Source organism: Genypterus blacodes, unplaced genomic scaffold (assembly GCF_046128005.1).
Source record: "Genypterus blacodes isolate CSIRO-AG114 ecotype Tasmania unplaced genomic scaffold, CSIRO-AGI_Gbla_v1 ptg000419l_1, whole genome shotgun sequence".
Classification (NCBI taxonomy): Eukaryota; Metazoa; Chordata; class Actinopteri; order Ophidiiformes; family Ophidiidae; genus Genypterus; species Genypterus blacodes.
In genome coordinates, this window is record NW_027467191.1 from 32329 (window position 1) to 52500 (window position 20172).

At 51.5% G+C, this 20172-nt stretch overlaps 1 protein-coding gene across 1 annotated transcript in view; it reads right to left on the bottom strand.

Annotated features, from left to right (window-relative positions):
* Window positions 1-544: 544 nt before the first annotated feature.
* Window positions 545-20172, bottom strand: part of quob (quattro b) — a 22446-nt gene continuing 2818 nt past the window's right edge. The window contains exons 2-24 of the mRNA XM_076138935.1: window positions 13464-13661; window positions 11761-13276; window positions 10778-10960; window positions 10554-10677; window positions 9562-9655; window positions 9101-9187; window positions 8898-9014; window positions 7913-8011; window positions 6709-6857; window positions 6455-6593; window positions 5963-6085; window positions 5617-5814; window positions 4632-5515; window positions 4256-4505; window positions 3715-3804; window positions 3405-3629; window positions 2919-3089; window positions 2473-2650; window positions 2092-2208; window positions 1745-2005; window positions 1399-1634; window positions 1200-1252; window positions 545-1111 (exon numbers count right to left, since the gene is read on the bottom strand). Of these exons, the coding sequence (XP_075995050.1) occupies window positions 1214-1252; window positions 1399-1634; window positions 1745-2005; window positions 2092-2208; window positions 2473-2650; window positions 2919-3089; window positions 3405-3629; window positions 3715-3804; window positions 4256-4505; window positions 4632-5515; window positions 5617-5814; window positions 5963-6085; window positions 6455-6593; window positions 6709-6857; window positions 7913-8011; window positions 8898-9014; window positions 9101-9187; window positions 9562-9655; window positions 10554-10677; window positions 10778-10960; window positions 11761-13276; window positions 13464-13661 (5478 nt within the window). The 3' untranslated portion in view covers window positions 545-1111; window positions 1200-1213. The remainder of the gene's footprint in view (window positions 1112-1199; window positions 1253-1398; window positions 1635-1744; window positions 2006-2091; window positions 2209-2472; window positions 2651-2918; window positions 3090-3404; window positions 3630-3714; window positions 3805-4255; window positions 4506-4631; window positions 5516-5616; window positions 5815-5962; window positions 6086-6454; window positions 6594-6708; window positions 6858-7912; window positions 8012-8897; window positions 9015-9100; window positions 9188-9561; window positions 9656-10553; window positions 10678-10777; window positions 10961-11760; window positions 13277-13463; window positions 13662-20172) is intronic.

Here is a 20172-nt window from a genome sequence, read left to right on the forward strand (position 1 = left end):
CAGTCTGCAGATTAGAACACAAATGTAATCATGATACACACATTTAACGAGCTGACGTCGTCTAGTTGTAGTAATGTGTGTGTGTGTGTGTGTGTGTGTGTGCGTGTGTGCGTGTGTGTGTGCGTGCGTGCGTGTGTGTGTGTGCGTTTCCAGCCATATGGTTTCAGGTTGTGTGTTAAGCTCTCTCATGATTCTTGGCTTCAGACTGCAGCAGCGTTACATCAGCGCTCTGTCCAAACGCTCTGGCTGCTCTAGATGAGCTGCAGACAGAGGATTGTGTTCCTGGAAACATTCAGCTCCTTCATCAGTGATTACTTCTGACCAAATCAAGAGATTTAATAGAGAAATACTGAGGAAAAATGCTGACTCAGTTATTGTTTTATAAAGAACAATAAAGAATCTTTAATTGAAATTCTGTTCCTGACTCATTCAAGCAAGCAAATAAAGACACACACACTCACACACACACACACACACACACACACACACACTCACACACACACACACACACACACACACACACACACTAATAAACACACGCAGCGTCACTGCACATCTTCTGTATTTCACACAGATCAGTTTCAGCGTAGAAGGATCAACATCTTCATACAGCAACAGATTACTTTCATACAAAACTGTTAAAAAGACACAAAGAGAGAGAGAGAGAGAGAGAGAGAGAGATGCTGCTGGTTGATCCCAGGTCAGAGTGCAGAGCTGCAGCCAGACAGGAAACGCTGCTTTCATCCTCTCACAGCTGGATGGAGCACAGGAGTCATGATTGATCAGCTGATGTCGTCTATAGTGGCGTTGAGCTTTGTTATGTTGTCTAAGTGTGACTCTAAGCTGCAGACTGTGACATCAGGCAGGTTTACAGTGCAGCACACACAGGCGTGTCAGGGATACATGTCACACACACACACACACACACAGCACATGTACATGTATGTAAAGGCTCAACCTGCTGGCTTAGTGGTCAAATACAAAACAAGGATGTGGAGTGAAAATAATTTACAGTAACAATTAGTATCAAAAACTTAGTACAAAACTCTAAATTACAACTTTGTCTTGGATCCTCTTGGTTTGTCGCCAAATCAGGAGGAAGCAGACGGAACTGAGAAGTAGAGAACAAACACAGAATTCATGTTAGTACAGAAATGAAAGCCCATCTCTGTGTTCTGCCCTGATTGGTCCTCACTCACCTCACACCTGCAGGTCACACCTCAGTGGATTTACCGACAACAGAGCTCTGAACCTGAGGAGGCAACAACACAACACAAACTCATTCAGCCTACAGGGATTTCACAACACAACGATGATGGCAGTCTTCATTAGGTGAGTGAAGTCTGAATGTGTGAGTGAGTAACTTGTTGTGTGGTTGTGAGTCGGTGCTGTCGTCACCTCGCTGGCCTGGTGTGGAGGCTTCTGGTGGGGCTTTGGTGCGGTGGGCAGATGTTTCCTCCCCGGGCTCTTTGGTGTGTGGAGGTCTGTGGAGGCCTCTGCTCCCTCCTTTAAGGTGACGGTGGAGCTGCAGAGGGAGGAGGCGTCCTCAGCCTCTCCTCCCAGAGCAGAGTGGTAACTCTGACCCGAGCTGCTGAAGCCGCTCACGCTTTCTCCAGACGACTCTGAGCTGTCCACTGGAACAGAGGAGACGAGGCATGATGATGCACACGATGGAGGATTCCGTTAAGCAATCAAGAAGATCCACACAACAAACAGGAAGTCCCTAAACCAACATGTAACTCACACAGTAGGTGATGGCTGCCGCTCTCATGGTCCAGGTCGTCCTCCTCCAGAACTCCAGGGGGCGCCACGTAGCCCCCGAGCCCCCCCGTCGACGCCCTCCTCTTTGGCCCGCACAGGTATCCTGCAGAGGACAGGGACCCCCTGCCAGAGGAAGAGGAGGAGTGGCTGCCCGAGGAAGAGGAGCTGCTGCCTGAACCCATAGAGTTTGGCCGCCGCCCTAGGAGTTCATCCTGGGACCCCCGGGAGGAAAACACTTTGCCCTCTGTGTAGAAGATGATTTAAGGGTTAAAGGTCACACCTGACCAGATCAACGCAGGTCTGAAGGTCACACGAGGTCAAAGCTCTCACCTTTGCCCATCAGCACGTAGTTGACTGCTCTGTCACTGATGGCTGCGTCGCTGGGCTGAATGTCCATGAAGGGTTTGTTCCCTAAACCCATGAACACTCGCTCCTGCATGCGCACCTCTGGAGAACACAACAGAGCAACAGGGTCACATCGTCGCTCTGGCATATTGGCACACAGTCGCTCTGGCATAATGGTACAAAGTTGCTCTGGCAGAGAGGTACAGAGTCGCTCGGCTATGACTTCTTGACCCTTTGTTCCTTTTCAATGTTTTTTGGGGATTTTGTCCTCCAACTTCCAAAAACAAAGCATCAAAGTGTGTGCGTCATGTAGAGGCAGTACTCTGCACTGTGTTTGTGTGTGTGTGTGTGTGTGTGTGTGTCTACCTCTGTTGTGCACGGCCTGCTCCCAGAGGATCCGCTCCAGGTCCCTGGTCCAGGCCTCCTTCAGGTGCCGGCTGGCTGCTTGCAGTGTGTACGTGTCCTGGGTCTTCCTCTTCCTGAACCAGATCTCAAAACACAGACCCGAGTCTCCGCTGTTCTGGGTCATCCCGATGTCAGACGTCTGCACAGGAACAAACCCAAACTACATGTTCTGATTGTGCCGTGGTATCAAACGCTCTGTCTCAGCCATTACATCGTCTCTAAGCCTGTTACCTTCACTTAGCCTGTAGGTCCTCATCCTCCATCCGTGACAGATTGAAATAAAGTAGTGCCTTTGTCAAGTTGGTGAAGGTACAGATGTGTGTGTGTGTGTGTGTGTGTGTGTGTGTGTGTGTGTGTGTGTGTGTGTCTGTGTGTCTGTGTGCGTGTCTGTGTGTGTTTGTGTATACCTTGAACGACTGCTTGTAGACATAGGTGTCGTTCCCTACGCCCGTCTTCTTGGTCTTGCTGAACAGGACGAGTTCTTGGAAGAGGAAGATATGGCGGAAACACTTCTTCTTCCTGAAGGTCACCAAGAACTCCTCCTGACGAATCAGCTGACCCTGCTCCTTCAGATTCACCTGGAACAACAGAGCACCGCGGTCACAGACAGGAAGGCGGCAGGTGATTAACACTTCTTGCTAAATCTTGACTTCTAACGCCTTCAGACTCTGGAACTGAAGCAAAACCAACAGCACTTCCACTTAAGGAAATCTGAGCTTGTCTCTTCCCGTGATCGCATGTTGTCTAATGCTTCTCGTGTAATTCTAAAGAAAAGAAGAGTGGTCTGACGTCCTTCCTGATTTCTCACCCTACTGCAGAATTCACTGTCTTACTCAATGTGTGTGGGAGAGATGAATCAGCACAACATACAGCACAGAGTTCAGGGCTCTCACATCACAGTGTTGGATGGCGTCCATGGCCAGCAAGTTGTTGCCGTGGCGAAGCTGGAAGTGGACGACCTCCAGGGCGGCCTTGACCTCCTCCAGCTCTCTGCTCTGTGCCGGGCCGCATTCCCTCATCAGGTCCTGGAGCAGCAGGCTGTACTTGCTGATCCTCTGCACCGGCTTCAGCAGGTAGGACCACAGATCCATCTGGTCCCTCAGCTCAAGCTGCTTTTGCTGGGGAAGCAAGACAGGAGAGAGACAGGGAGGTCAACACACACACACACGCGATAGTACAGAGTGAGGAAGACAAGGCTCTCACCTTGAAGAAGGCCTGACCGTGGTTGATGAGCAGACTGTCAGACTGAGGCTTGTTCTTGCTGTAAAGAGCATAGAGGGCAAAGTTCTCTCTCTGAAAGACAAAGGAGGAACCAATTCAGACTCTTCACACCATCTCACACACACACACACACACACACACACACACACACACACACACACACACACACACACACACACACACACACACACACACACACACCAGATGCCTAAACACATTTCCCAGGCACACAGACATCAAAGACAGAAGTACGGCTTTTAGAAACTTTCTGTTTCCAGTGATCCCTGTTATTGATCTTGTCATTGCTTTGATTGATTATCAGCACTTTGCAGTCGTTCACAGTCAGCAGGATCTAGCTGGAAGCACAGGAAGACACATCTGGAAAGGTTTTATTAGCTTGGAAAGCACAATACTACGACCTGGTGTGTGTAAACTGCCAGAACCTGGTGATATCATGTAAAGACCAGGTTCACTCTGTAGTTAAAGTATTGATCGGGTGTGTGAGGACCAGGATGTGACCCACATGTCTCAGGAAGCAGCGTCCCACTCTGAAGGGCTCGTTCACGCAACCCTGCAGCTCCTCCAGGAAGTGGTGGCGGTGGAAGTCGTGGAGCTTCTCCAGGTTGCCGAAGACGCTCCCCCTCTGGCCCCTGAGGTCCTGCGGCACGTCGGCCCTCTCCAGCTCGGGGAAGTAGTGCTCCCGGACGTAGCCCAGCGCCTTCACGTACTCCCTCTCCGTGGACAGCAGCTCCTCCATCACCCGACGCAGCTTCCTGCTCAAAAGAGAGTAGATTGAACATGTAAGGTTTCAGTTCCATGTTGTGTAACGTCCTGCAGTCAGACCCAGGCAGCATCAGCCGCAGCTTTAGGTCTCAGCCGTGGGCGGAGATGTGACTTACAAGACATTGCTTCCATTGTCCTCTGGCGTTGGCGTGTCAGTGAGTAATGCCTCTGTGGGGCTGAGGTCGCCCCGCTCTGCCTCAGCCACTCTGCTCGCCTCACAGATAGAGTTTCTGGAGGGGGAACTCTGGCTAGAGGGGACGGGCAGATTTTGGACGAGCTGCTGGTTTTGTAAAGACGGCTGTGTCTGTTTGTGACAGAGGTTCTGACCGGGGGCCAGAGGTGAGAGGTCAGAGGTCAGGATGGAGCCGGAGCACGCGCCCTCGCTTAAGGAGCGGCCCAGAGGTCTGTGCCCCTCTGTGGCGTGGGCGCTCCTCAGGTCGGCCTCGCTCTGGTGCTCCCTCGGCCTCCCTCTGCCTCCATTTTGTGTTGCAGCAGTGATTGTTGTCTCGTTGTGAGCAGTGTGTTCAGGCGCTGGAGGTTGTGGAGCTCCTCCCTTCAGGTGGACTGATGTGTCAGCGGTGCCTCCCGGGACGCTCTCTGGGATATTGATGTCCTCTTTATCACAGAGCAGCTGCTTGATGAGGGAGCACTCAGTCTCCCCCATTTCACTCCTTCCCACTTTCTTATCTCCTCCTGAGGCCCCAGCCCGTTGCTCCTGCTGGTACCGCCTCTTATCGCCCCCTCTCCTGCTCAGCATCTCCTCCAGACGCGGCCTGACTTCTTGGCACTGGACCCAGGCCGCATTCCAGGCTCTCATCCCCCCCGAGGCCCCCGAGCTCACGGCACAGGCCTTGGCTTTCACCGCCTGGAAGTGCGGGCCGGAGAACTCGCCGCTTAATCTCTCTGCATACATCTGGAGCGAAGTGAGACGGGCAATGGAGTCACACCCCGACTCTACCTGCTCCAAAGACTGATGGCATTCTTTGGCCAGAGCAGCCGCCTGCAGAGAGGGAGGGAGAGAGCGATAAGGTTGAGTTTCCTCTGCCTGTATGTGAGTTATGTGAATGTAAAGCCTCCATAGTTCCTTCAGGATTCTCAGACCTGCTGACTGAAGCGGTACACCAGGACCAGAGAGTCCAGGTCTCTGTGCCTCTGCTCCGCCCGCAGCATGAAGTTCTCCATGTCGGACTTGAAGGTGCTGACCACGGTCCGGAACACGTCTGTGGTGGGAGTGGAGTCGCTGTTACCCACAATCCTCTCTGCCTGCAGCACCAGGGTCAAAGCCTCCCGTCGTTTCTCCTGTAGGGAGGAACGACACGTCAGGCTTCAGTTCTCTCCCTCCAGTCTAAAGCTTCTCAGTCATTTACAAACTTTCCTCTACATGACTAAACTGTTGGCTTGTAGCTAAACAGCGATCTTGTTTCCTTTGCTGTGATCTCCTTGTTACCTTGGCCTGAGTGAGGATGAGATCAAAGCGCTCTGAGGCCGTCTCAGTGCTGTCCAGGGTGTCTGCTGCTGAGTAAGACTCCTTCAGCCTCTGCTCTCCTTCTGCATGGAACCAGGATCCAGCCTGCAACACCGAGAGGAAAATCAGAAACGACCTTTAACACAACACCGACCAGCTCCAGATGAGCAGAGAGCTTAGAGAGTGAAGGAGCTGAGAGAGTGAAGGAGCTGAGAGAGTGAAGGAGCTCAGAGAGTGAAGGAGCTGAGAGAGTGAAGGAGCTCAGAGAGTGAAGGAGCTGAGAGAGTGAAGGAGCTGAGAGAGTGAAGGAGCTGAGAGAGTGAAGGAGCTTAGAGAGTGAAGGAGCTGAGAGAGTGAAGGAGCTGAGAGAGTGAAGGAGCTGAGAGAGTGAAGGAGCTTAGAGAGTGAAGGAGCTGAGAGAGTGAAGGAGCTGAGAGAGTGAAGGAGCTGAGAGAGTGAAGGAGCTCGCTGTACCGTGCTGATGCTTCCCTCCATCTCTCTGAGCCTGAACAGGAAGTCCAGCTGCTGCAGCGACTCGTTGGATCTCATCACCAGAGTGTGCAGCTTCTCCTCCACCTGGTTGTACAGAGTCGTGACTGAATCCAGAGCGTCCCTGCAGGAAGAAACACAAACAGATCATGGTGTGTGTGTGTGTGTCACTTTAATGTGGAACATGTTGTTGGTCTGTGGATGTTGTGCATAGCTTTCACACTGAGGGTAAACAGTACCTGCAGTCCTCAGAGTGACGAAAGCGAAACTCCTCCTTCTTCATCCTGGCCAGCACGGCTCCGCCCTCTCTCTGCAGAGCGACGAGTCGGGCGTCCTCCAGCACCTCCTTCATTGAAGCTCTATGTTCCTCAATGCACAGCTGCACGTCCTGAAGGCACCAAGCACAAGCAGAGTCACACCTGACCCACACACACCTGACCCACACACACCTGACCCACACACACCTGACCCACACACACCTGACCCACACACACCTGACCCACACACCTGACCCACACACACCTGACCCACACACACCTGACCCACACACCTGACCCACACACACCTGACCCACACACCTGACCCACACACACCTGACCCACACACACCTGACCCACACACACCTGACCCACACACCTGACCCACACACACCTGACCCACACACCTGACCCACACACACCTGACCCACACACACCTGACCCACACACACCTGACCCACACACCTGACCCACACACACCTGACCCACACACCTGACCCACACACACCTGACCCACACACACCTGACCCACACACCTGACCCACACACCTGACCCACACACACCTGACCCACACACACCTGACCCACACACCTGACCCACACACACCTGACCCACACACACCTGACCCACACACCTGACCCACACACACCTGACCCACACACCTGACCCACACACACCTGACCCACACACACCTGACCCACACACCTGACCCACACACACCTGACCCACACACCTGACCCACACACACCTGACCCACACACCTGACCCACACACACACCTGACCCACACACACCTGACCCACACACGCCTGACCCACACACACGTGACCCACACACACCTGACGCACACACCTGACCCACACACACCTGACCCACACACCTGACCCACACACACCTGACCCACACACCTGACCCACACACACCTGACCCACACACCTGACCCACACACCTGACCCACACACCTGACCCCCACACACCTGACCCCCACACACCTGACCCCCACACGCCTGACCCACACACACGTGACCCACACACACCTGACCCACACACACCTGACCCACACACACCTGACCCACACACCTGACCCACACACACCTGACCCACACACACCTGACCCACACACCTGACCCACACACACCTGACCCACATACGTGACCACACACTCTGATTAAAGCTTGATCTGAACCTGGATGGTCTCCAGGTCTTGGCTCCGGTCCACTCTCCTGATGTTCCTCTGCAGCAGAGCGTCGGCCCCCCGCAGGTCGCTCATGAAAGGAGCCAGTCTCTGAAACGCAGAGTAAACAGTGCCACCATCAGGACACACACAGGTACTGGTAGTGCTTCCGCTTGGGAACCGGAGGGTCGCCGGTTCGAGCCCCTGCTGAGGTGCCCCTGAGCAAGGCACTAAACCCTCAATTGCTCCCCCCTCTGCGAAGGGTGGTAATGTAATGTAAGTCGCTTTGGATAAAAGCGTCTGCCAAATGATCGTAATGTTTTAATGTAAATACAGAGCTCCTGTAGGGACATAGAGTGGCCCAAGCTCCTCCTCTACAGGCTGCTCTATAAACACATAGAAGCACCCGAGGGTGACGCCCGCCCGCCCAAGTAAAGTGACTTACTGCAGATCTGTTTGTCTTTCTGTGTTTTGTAAAAGCAACTCCAGTAAGGTCGCTCCCATTTTCTGCTCTGAGGTTTTCGCCCACGACGCTCTGGAATGCAGCCAGAGCGTTTTCACTCTTTGTCCTTCCAGCAGTGGAAATGTTGCTCAAGGTAAACTCTGTCAAGTCTGATCTAAAGTGTGAACAACAGGGCCTCACAATGATCTGAGTAGAGGAAGTGAGATCTGCATGCTGCCTGATGTTCAATCAAGCCTCTGTAACATCTGGAGCATCTTTTAGCAGATTGATCTCCAGTCAGACTCATTCTGATGGACGAGGTCGCCCGTATACTAAAACCAGTTTGGGAGACGCTCATGGTGAACGAGCAGAAACATTGTTCACTTTCCCTGCAGGTCTAAATCCTCTCTCAACCACAGAGAGGATGAGTGTGTGCTGTGGGCGTGAGGAGGAAGAGTCAGAGACCTTTATCTCCTCTGAATTCCCGGGAAACTCCACAGTCAATCAGACTGACAGTGGGAGGCGTTACCATGGCGTTACCATGGCGTTCGTCACCTGATGGAACTGCAGCCAGTCAGTGTGAGTGTAAGTGAAGCTCCCGCCCAGGTCAGAGGACAGCTGGGGACTTTCCACCGTCTTGTTCAGGGCTTTGAGTGACGTCACCAAGTCCATCTGACAGAGAAACATAAACATTCTGTCAGAACCAAAGACAGACAGCAAAGATCACGTCTTCATGTCTTCATGTCTTCATGTCTGACCTGCAGTCCCTGCTGCTTCTCAGGCCGAGGACAGGTGTCTTTGTCCACCAGCACCAGGATGCTGTGGACGGCGTGGAGAGCTTGTTCCTGAAACACAAATCAAGGGTTTGTGGTGATCAGTTCTGACTCAGTATCATGTTTAACTTCCTGCTGTCTCATCTCATCATCAGACTCCCCTCAACACTGCAGCCTAACAGCTTTAACTCTGATAAACATGGGAATGTCTCCCCCTGGTGCATCTAGCACTCAACAGCAGGTCAGACACTTGAAGCAGACTTGAGCTGAAGTGGTTTTCAGGAGAGAGACACATCTGGACTCGTCCCAGCATCCTCTCTGTTCTCTTATCTGTGAATCAAACAGGCGGTGGCCCTTTTGCCAAGCTGACTCAGGCTCAGTGTCTGATTACATCCTGCGTGTTTGGCACAAGGAGGCCTTTGTGTTTGTGACGTTGTTGCTCTAACCTGAGCCATCAGCAGAGCTCTGTAGAGGTGAAGCGGAGGAGACTTCTTCCTGGCATCGATCACTAAAGTCATTCCCAGCTCTCCAACGTCTCGCCTAGCAAAACAAATGAATCACAGTGTGACACATGAGGACACATGAGGACACGTTAGGACACATGAGGACACATGAGGACACGTTAGGACACATGAGGACACACGAGGACACGTTGCTTCAGCTGAGCTTCACTTCCTGTCTTCCACCTCTCAAGTCTGTCCCTTCCCTTTATCAGACACACAAAGGTGGAAACTCTTCTTCTTCATCCATCCAGTTCCACGCCTTTCATGCCTTTGACGCCTTTGACGGCCCTCTTCTTCACGGCCTCTTCTTGGGTTACCAGTGTGTGTGTGTGTTTGTGTGTGTGTGCGTGTGCGTGCGTGTGTGTGTGTGTGTGTGTGTGTGTGTGTGTGTGTGTGTGTGTGACTGCATCAGATTCCTGCCAGCTCCAGCAAGACGCCGCATACCAGACAGCTGGCAGGCGGCCCAGGCAGAGACGGAGCTATTGTTGTGGTTACAATGGCTCCTAGCTGGGGACAGAGGCTTCACCCAGTGGCACTGAGGACTTCAAAGACTCTAACATTAAACCCGCTTTAAACATATAACACAGTAAAGGTGGTCAGTTTGCCTCTGAGCCTTAAAGCTTGAGTTAAAGGTCAGCACACGTCACTGCTGCGGCCGGATGGAGATTTAAAACTTCACACAGAGGAGCAGAATTCTCCATAAGGCTGTGAGTCTGTGGAGAAACTCAAACTGTGTTCTGCTGTCCTCTAGTGGTCAGAGATGGTGATGTACACACTGAGTTAGGAGGCCTGGGATCAGGATCTAGTCCATAACCAATCAATGTTATGTTCTGGGCTCATGGAGGCACAGCTGGAGGACTGTTGGGCCTGGGTGGAGGTATGTTGCTCTATTGTGTGGCCGCTCTAGCTCATAGAGGAGAAGGCCTTGTTCCCACCTGGGTATGGCCTGTAGGTAGAGCAGCAACTGGCAGAGTTTCTGTGCTGACACCAGAGGGGACGTCCACTCCTTCCTGTCTCCATGGACCTCCAGCACGGCCCGGCCGGTCCGGTCCCTGCTGCCTGGAGACGGAGACACAGGACACAGAGAGAGAGAGAGAGGCTCAGTTACAGCACAGAGGGTACAGACTGGTGAGTGAGACTGGTTGGTCCTGCTGGTTACCTGGTAAACAGATGATGCCCAGCTGAAGCAGGCCAACGACGCTCCTGAAGCTGGAGTCTTCACTTGTTGGAGCCTGAGGAGCGTCAGAGCCTGGAGAAGGTGCTGAGTGTGTCCTGGAGCTGTGGAGTCTGGAGTCGTCTCCATCCGGGGCGGACGGAGTTTCACACCTGATTAACCGAGAGTCTGACAAAGAAAGTGATCAATCAGAGCAGAATGAGCAAAGACAGCGTCAGCAATGTCAACAAAGTCGTTTCATGTGGGTAAAACTTTGATTGATCTCTCTAAATCCAGATACATCAGCTTATCTTATCTTATCTATCTCCAGCTGCTCTATCAGCACAGAGCGACACAGCTGTGTAACATGGACGTGCGCTCTGTAACAGGACCCTGCGGCGGCCCGGAGACTCAGCCTGGCTCTGATTCAGACGTCCTAATTGGCCTGTTTAAGCCAACAATGCCTGGCCTGTGTCCATGACAAGCATGTCTCCAGTCTGGGGGGGGGGGGCATGCAGCGCTCTTCCTCTCTCCTGCTGTCTCCCTGCAGCAGAGACACACTCTCTCTCTTCTCGCCCGCTGGGTCTGGACCCTCAGCTGAGTGAGATGAATGCAGCCTGCTGAGGGAGAATCCCCCTGTGGCTCATCACTCTGAGGCCTTTGAACCTCCTCTCTCTCTTAAGAGGCCCTTATGAACTCTGACCCTGAACGCAGCACAGTCCCTAAAGTACAAGAGGTCACGGTCGAGTTTCACTGTGTTTTTCTTGAATGTTCAATGGACCTTTGAGCCAAGAACAATAAACTACAAAGTACTGTTGGGCAATAATAACAATGTGTGTCTGTGTGTGTGTGTGTGTTGTTGTTGTTTGTTGTAATCTATATAAATAAAGTTGCATTGAATAGAATTGACTTAACACTAATCAAGTGTTGCCTGCTGCAGTGCGGAGATGCAGAGTGAAAGCTAGCAGACGTGTGTTCTCCTCTCTTACCTATCTTGGGATTGATTCCTGCCTGATGGAGGCGTGTGGCTCTTTTGCTCCTCATCATGCTGCTGATGGTCTCGGGGCAGATGTCACTGTGACTCCTGGTGTTGAGTTTGTGGAGCAGCTGAGCCCCTTTGGGCGTCTCTGACACAGAGGACGGAGACCTCAGCTTGACTTTGTGCTTCCCGGATGGTTTGACCTCCTCTGGTTTCTGATGTTTCACAGCGGCCTCACCGGTCTGGAGAAACGGTGAAGGTGCGTCTGGTAGTTCGTGCTCTTTAGATTCATGATCCACTTGGTGGGAAACAAGACTCGTCTGAACTTCCTGGCTGTGGTTTGTGGACGATTCCTTCCTACAGTTTCCTGATTCAAACGTGTCAGGAAGTTCTTTGAGCTGAGGCTCAAAGGTTCCTGCAGCAGGTTCACAGCGTTCTCCTCGTTGGCAGGACTCATGACTCCTCGTCGGCTCCTTACAGTGCTCACAATCCTCCCCTAGTTCATCTTTGTCAGCTCCATGTGTGCATTTGGACCTGAACTCATCACAAACACCAACCTCCTCCAGGGCAGCCAGCAGATCCACGCTTCCCTGCTCAAAGGCCACTGGGTTCCTCAGTGCTGCCAGGTACGATTCTCTGTACCTGCACTTCAAGTCTCCATCCGTGGGCTCCAGGCCGAGCCCCCTCTGGTAGCAGGGAGCACAGGGCTCCTCTACACGCGTGTGTCCACAGGGGGCGCTCCTCCCCACTGGAACAGGGGGAGGTGGTCTGACTGGTTTGAACACAACTGAACTGGGTGGAGTGGCATGGCTGTCCTGTTTGTCCAAAGCTTCCTCCCCTTTGGCAAAATCCACCAGGTCTACATAATCTCCCTCCACCTCTCCATAGGTCCGACTGTCCCAGGTGTTTGGAGAAACCCAACCCACAGGCTTGACCAAAGGCTTGGCAGAGGATTTGGGTTTGATTCTTTCATAATCCATCTTAACCAGTTTGGATGAACTGTCCACATGTCTGAGAGACGCTTGCATCCTGTCTCTGTGAAGAATCATGGCCTCCATCGGGAGGGTGGAGGCGTTAAAATGGGAAGGAACTGAGACTGGCCTTGGCTCAGGCTGAGCTTCACGGGTGACGGACAAAGACGTGTGCACGTTCCTGGGCTTGTCTAAGAACTCTGGGACGGCTACGTTGGCCCAGGGCAGCTTGATCACTCCCTGGTCTGTGGACAGCAGGCAGCGTGAGAGCGGCGCTCCATGGCGTCCTTCATTGACGTCCTGCAGCCACTCCTGAGTGAAGATGCAGGAGTAGGAGGTCTCGGGGATGGGGGTCTCCTCCACTTCTCGACAGCGCTCTTGCAGGAGGCTCTTGAGGACGACGCGTGCAGCTTGGTCCCCAAACGGCTCCACCTGCAGGTAGAAGTCCCCCGGGCGCAGCAGCAGGGGGTTCAGAGGAGCCAGCTGGATCACAGTCTTGTCGTGGAGACACAGCGGCCAGCCCTCGTGACGGAAAAGCACGTCAGAGTACGCAGCCTGCAGACACACAAGATGTTCTCACAGTCATGACACACACAACTATCAGCAAACTCTGCAGGTCTACAGAGCTTTTAGGCTTTGGTTTTAGTTGCACTTCAGTGTGTGTGTGTGTGTGTGTGTGTGTGTGTGTGTGTGTGTGTGTGTGTGTGTGTGTGTGTGTGTGTGTGTGTGTGTCCATACGTACACATGCGGCCTGTTGAACACTCTCCAGGAGGTGTTTGGAGGGGATGAGGAAGTCCAGCAGACAGTGCAAAGCGTCACCGTGGTAACGGTCCTCAATAGTGCGAAATAGCTGGCTGAGAACGATGGGCGCCGTGGCCTCGAAGGGCGGGAACAGGGCCGAGAGGGCGCTCTGGATGGACGAGTCCAGAGATTGTGGGTTCTGGAGGGCAAAGGGAGAGAGAGGTTATGAGTCAAGTCTGTAGGTCCAAACCACCAAACCATGTGTTTACAGATAACATGTGTTGTGTTTGGACTCGTGGCGTCCAGCCGACCTGCTGGGTGACTTTCAGCTCAGGTTCACGTTGTTGGTCACAACAAAACCTGCAGCTGATGAGGAACCAAACCACCAGCATCTGTGTTTCCATAACAACCAGGGGAGTAATCAGTTAATACTTTGAAGATGAGAAGCCAGTCTGTATACTGTTGACCACGGGATTTCAAAAGTGAAGGTCTGTTTGGACCTGATGTGTACTAAAACTGATCTGTTTGAAAAAAGCAGCCGAGGCCAGAACAAGACAAGATGTTTCTCTGTTTACATACAGGAACAAAAACACAGATTTTGGATCATCTCATAACGTTGAATGCAGTCTGACCTCCCAGGCAGGATCAGTAAGATCACACTCAAGCTGAACCTGAGGGTGATTGACTCTGCGGAGCCCGAGTGTGTGTGTGAGTCCTTTCATGTCCAGCCAGGATTCCCTTCATTGAAGCTGGTACCAATTGCAGACCCGATTCAGGTTCTGATCTTATTCAAAGCGACAAGAGGAGGAGAGGGAAACCTTCTGGTCTCCATCAGGATGCCCATAACCCCCAAACCCCTGTAAGGAGACACCATCTCTCTGAGGAGCAGCAGCCTTGATGTTGGTGTTTACTGCACATTCATCTCTGCTTCAGATCATCGCTCCTATAAGGATCAGTACGGCCCACTGGCAGCAGCTGGGCCAGCCGGAGAATCAAAGCAAACACACGGAAGCAATTCAGAGGCAGAGGACCGAGGGGACCAGACCAGACCAGACCAGACCAGACCAGATGAGACAAGACAGCCATCAGCTCACACTCAGTGATACTGACATTCAGATGTTCAATGACCATAGAAGTTCTGGTTGTGTGTGATTTCATTGGATACCTGCAGTGTATGTGAGGTGTGAAGATGCTTCTTGTCACACACAGTCGATTTTAATAAGATACAAAAGACACACGGAGCCCACAGTTGAAGAATGTGCAGAACTCCCCCCGGCTTTGGGTTTGGACCGGTCCAGATCCAAACCTCTGGCTATATGTAGACAGGACGTTCTTAGTCTGCCGTTGTGTAATCTGCAATCACACACACACACACACGCACGCACGCACGCACGCGCACACACACACACACACACACACACACACACACACACACACACACACACACACACACACACACAAACACAGGAGTCTGTTTTTAGCCCAGTCTGCATTTAGCTCCACGGCCCCACCAGGACAGGAGACAGGCTGAGTACAAACACGAGTGCAGTCTCCTCACAGACCTCACAGGCCTCACACACACACACTGGCTGGACTCATCTTGTCTCACCGTTGCTGATGTGACGTCTTCACTCAGTCATGACATCACCACACGGTTTCAACTCTGTTCCTGAGAAGCATTAGATGATTTGTGGGCCACAGTTTGCTCTTGAAAGTTGGAATGCTGTCAGATATAAAAGCAACCAACACATCCGACTCACTATCAATCCCTGACTTGTTATGCTAATGCTGTGCATCTCTCGCAGCTCTTGCATGTCCTCAGTAGAAAAGAATGCTTCCTCTTCAGGGTCGTGCACATCTGTCACAGTAGATTAAGCGGCGGGGAACAGAACAGCTTTGAGGCAGCCTGCGCATGCTAATGCATCACAGCTGTTAGCCACTGACTGCAGCCATTCAGCTGCTGTGGCCTGAATGTGACAGAGCTGAACTTCAGGCACACACAGCTAATAAAAGGCAGATCTACAGAGTCGCTGCAGGAATTCAATTTCCCGGAGTGTGAGATTTATTTGATTCAAAGCAGAGTTTGTGTTTTTAGGGAAGCAGCATGGTTCCTGTGATGCTAGGGCGTCTCTGAGGGATCTGATGGTTTGTGACCAGGACTTCATTCTTTGGTTCCCACACTTAGCTTGATTGTGGCAGCACAATATTTTAATGTATTGGCCCTCGATCAACTCATTTGTTCTCTGGTCCAACAAGTGAGATCATGTTTGGCTCTGAGCTGTTTGTTGTTTGAGGACAGAGGAAATGAGCTCCATGTAAACAAACTGCATCCAAACAAACTGCAGGCTCGACGTAAAGCTCTAATGCTCACTGCTGATGGTTCTTGAGTTCAAACCCCAAATACAGATGATTGTCCTGCACCCACAGTGGAGTCGATCCAAAATGGAGTCCAGTGAGTGAGCAGAAAAGCATCCGTGTATTCTGCTGAGGGGGCAGATCCCGCCCAGAGTCCCCCCCACGCATCCAGCCGGCCCTGGAATCCCCCCGACGTTAGCCCCAGACCGCGGTCGCTCTCTGTGGGTGGCTGGGCTTAGTGAAACTCATACCAGCGAGACCCTCCTGAGGTTCAGTAAACACAGCTGAGCTGGAGCCGGTTCAGACGGGCCGAGCGGCCAAGTGGACCCCAGCCATGACGAGAGGCTGCTGGTGTTGTGAGTTCCTCTGTATCTCATTTCATCTGGCAGGCTGCCAAAGCGCCCGAGCTGTGCAAAGGTCAGCGCCACTTTTGCCAAAACAAAGCACTTTCAGGACAATGGACTAGAATTCTGCAAACTCTGGACTCTAAAAACAGAAAGTTTGGCCCACAACCATAAGATAACACTTCACTTTAGCCAATTTCACTTTTAAATGATCTCAATTACAACATTCCTCTGCAAACAATATCTTCATCATTTACAATCTGGTTCTTTAAACCATGCGGGTGGTTGCTAGGTTGTCTGAGGCGGTTGCTAGGGTGTTTGCTAGGTCTACGGGCGACTCGGGCTTTGTCAGTAGTCGCTGTGGGGTTTGGTCCTCTGAGTGGTTGCTAGGGTGGTTGCTACATGGTCGGTGTAGCTGCTGTTTGGGTGTTGCTAGACGATAGCTATGGGTGGGTACCAAATGCTTGCTAGGGTGTTTGAAGTGGTTGTTATGGTGTTGTGAGTGGTTGCTAGGCTGAAGCGGAGGGAGGAAGAGTAAGGATGAAGGATCACACACTTCATCAGTCTCACAGCAGCAGCAGGAATGACATTGTAACATTTTATGAGCCTCTCTCATCATTTGACAGATTAATTGTGCAGCATAACTAAACTAACTGTAATGTTTTGTATAATCAGCTCCAGATTCCAGATCAAACTCCTCCCATTAGACAATCTACACTCTCTTCTGCCTCGCCTGCTCTTTATCCACTTCCATTGTATATTCATCAGCTCCTCTCACTTGAACACAGTCACATCTCTCTGCTCACTGTCCGGCTGCTGTTTGGGTTTGTTGACAGGAACAGCGTCGCTCTTTCTCTCACACACACATGTACAACGTCTCCCTCCTCCACACGGCCCAGTATGAAGCTTTCAATCAGGGCTTAAACGCTGAACCTTTATCTCGGCCTGTAGAGACAATGGCTCTATGTCCAGATGAGCAGCACATTCCTCAGCAGCCCCTCTGCACTCCACAGAGCGCCTGCTGCATGTTGAAGTCGGGGGGATTCCCACTCTGTCTGTGTGTAGACGAGGATCTCGCCACTCCACTTTAAACGGCCTTGACATGGATCAGACTGGACTGAAGACGTTTGTTATGAAGGTTAACTCTCTCTCTTTGCCCCGCTGGACGTTTGTGTTTCAGCTCTGAACATGAAGCTGTGAGTTACAGGTCTATCTAACATCACACGCCTCGGGCTGCGGCTGAAGAAGGTCAGGACGCAGATTTAAGCCTCTGTATAAACAAGCTGTCGGGGGGGATTCACACAATGTGCTCTCTGGTATTTAAAGCAACAAGAGGTCAAAGTTTACAGCTTAAAGATGACCACAGTGTGTTTGTAAGGAGGATTAGCTCTGAGCTAATGGCCACAACATGTTGAGAGGTTTGGTTGAATCATCGCATTTTTCCGAAATCCAGGTAAGAAAAGTGTCAAAACTCCTCCAGGGGTGAAACGCAACAGAAACATGAAACAGGAAGCCACAGAAGGCTGCGCTGACCTGCCAGGAATTCCCAGATTCTGCTGGATCCTGCATGTCTGGCCTTGTATCCGTGAGCCAGACTGAGTCACCACCCGCCGCCGCCGTAACAACAGGAAGCTGCACACGTCCAGGTGGACTCACAGAGCGGAGATCTCACCGGGTGTGACAGGGACTAAAACTCACACAGGTGATGTTACCGTGGCAACCATTGAGTCACTGGTGGAATCTTTGTTGAGTCACAAACATTTCATCGTTATTTTTGATTTGTGGTTTTAAAATCGTAACCACGATGAGAACATACAGTACATAGATCATGACGACATCACGGTCCAAACATGTAAACATGTGACTGCCCCCCCCAGAGCCCCCCCCTCCTCTCCCCCTCCCCCTCCCCCTCCCTGTATTGTCTCCTCCTTAAACAGCGGTGGTGGGGAGACAGTGGTGTCTTTGTGTGTGTGATTCACGCTTGTTAACCTCAGCAGAGAGGAACTCCATTTAGCTAAGCCACCTAAGCCCTTTTAACTCTGCGTGGCCCATAAAAGGCCCATACAAGACAAAACTCTGCTGCAACACAGAGTTTAACCACGGCGAGCAGGCTGAGTTCCCATTATATTCTTCATTCATTCATCTCCTACTGCCAAAGATGAATGACTCTGATCCTAATAGAGGCTCAACCAACTTTATACGTCAGTGCCAGTTTCCCTTACTTTACCTCTGAAGCCACACAAACGTGGGCAATGTTGATTTCCTGGGATAGTTAGTCAATAGTAAAAGTGTGAGGGCGGGCTGAAAATAGAGCTTTTTTCTTCTAGGCCTTAAGTCCATCCGGACCCACGTACAACAGTACCACTATGAGGGAGAATGATGTTGCCGTGTTGGGTTTGCCTCTAAATAAGTTTCAGCTGGATCTAAAGGTTGGCAAGAGAGTCGAGGCTGCAGGAATGGGACCTGAACTCATCATGTACCAAACACTCCCTCTAACCTTGAGATGAAAGGTTTGATTGATAGAAATACAGCAGTAGAACTACTGCTGTAAACATTTATCACGCTAGAATCATGTCTGCTGTCACTCTGATTTATGGAGCAATAAGCAATCTGTCTCCTAATCCCGACACAAAGAGCCACTGTCATTCCTGCAATCAGCACTGACTCATTGTTGCTCTTCATGCCAGGACGTGTCACCGAATGCAAATGAATGAACCAGCAGCTCCACAGGATCAGCGCCTGTGTCCCTGGCTGACCCTCAGGACGCGGCTGCCGTTTGGACGCTTTGGTCCTTCCTCTGTCCCGACCTGCCGCGTCAGCATTAATCACCAGTGTGACTGTGTGATCTAACAGAAGCATAATGCAGGAGAGGCGTTTGGCAGGAGGTGCAGCAGCCTTTGTCCCCGGCTCTAAACAGATGTAGCACTCAAACAGAAACTGGACAGAAAACAGCGCAGGACGTCCCACAAGACGATAGATGTTAGTGAAGAATAAACCATTCCACCATGTCTCTCTCTCTCTCTCTCTCTCTCTCTCTCTCTCTCTCTCTCTCTCTCTCTTTCGCTCCCTCTCTCTCTCTCTCGCCGAACCTGTCCCTCTGAACATGATGAAACATTGTCCTCCTGGATCTCAGCCCTCTTCCCAAAGCTTCCACTTGGCAAAGAACTCACACAGCCTAATAGTTCCCATAGTTTAACTCACATTCCTAAATACTCCAACAAATTGAGAGACTCACAATGAGAGTGATGGCAGCATTTCTAAGAATCCATTAAGTCTTGGCATGTGAGATTTAGGAGTAAGTTTATGCTTTACCCTGGCATCTTCTGCTCCTCATTCTTAAAGCATGAGGAGCTCCAACAACTTAGGAAAGTGAGTTCGTACAACGTAAGACCCTACAGGATGAGTCGTCAGTCGTCTGTTGTCACCTCCTGCTCTGCTGCACAGACACGTTCTATTGGCTCCAGATTGAAACGAGTAGAAACCTGCTGTTAGGACCGCAAATCGATGTTTCACGACCATGGAAGCAACAAGAAAGCCGCGTCAGTCTTGGCAAAGTATAGCAGCGGCGGCGTCTCTTAATCTGGACTCTGCACAGTGAAACGTGAGCCACACTGAGCTCAGAGCCGCTCAGACCTTTCCCCCCCGTCCACTTGGCCCTCTGCAGAGCTTTACTGCAGTCTGACCCACTTCTGTGATGCAGAGATAATAAACACTGAAACTTCAGTTTACAGCTTCATGACAACGTTCAGACTCTTGGCTTCAGCGTCTGAACAGAAATAGAGAAACATTCTGCAGACCAGAAGGCAGATGTCTGCAATTATACACATTTCTCCCTGCAAATCACATCAGAGGGCTTTTGTAAAGATTGTCGTGTGTGTGTGTGTGTGTCTGTGTGTGTGTGTGTGTGTCTGTGTGTGCCTCCAGAGGAATTTGGCCAGATCGCGGCAAGTGGAGCAGAGGGTCGGCAGTGACTTGTCTGCCAAAACGAACGCTGACTGTAAAGATGTGATG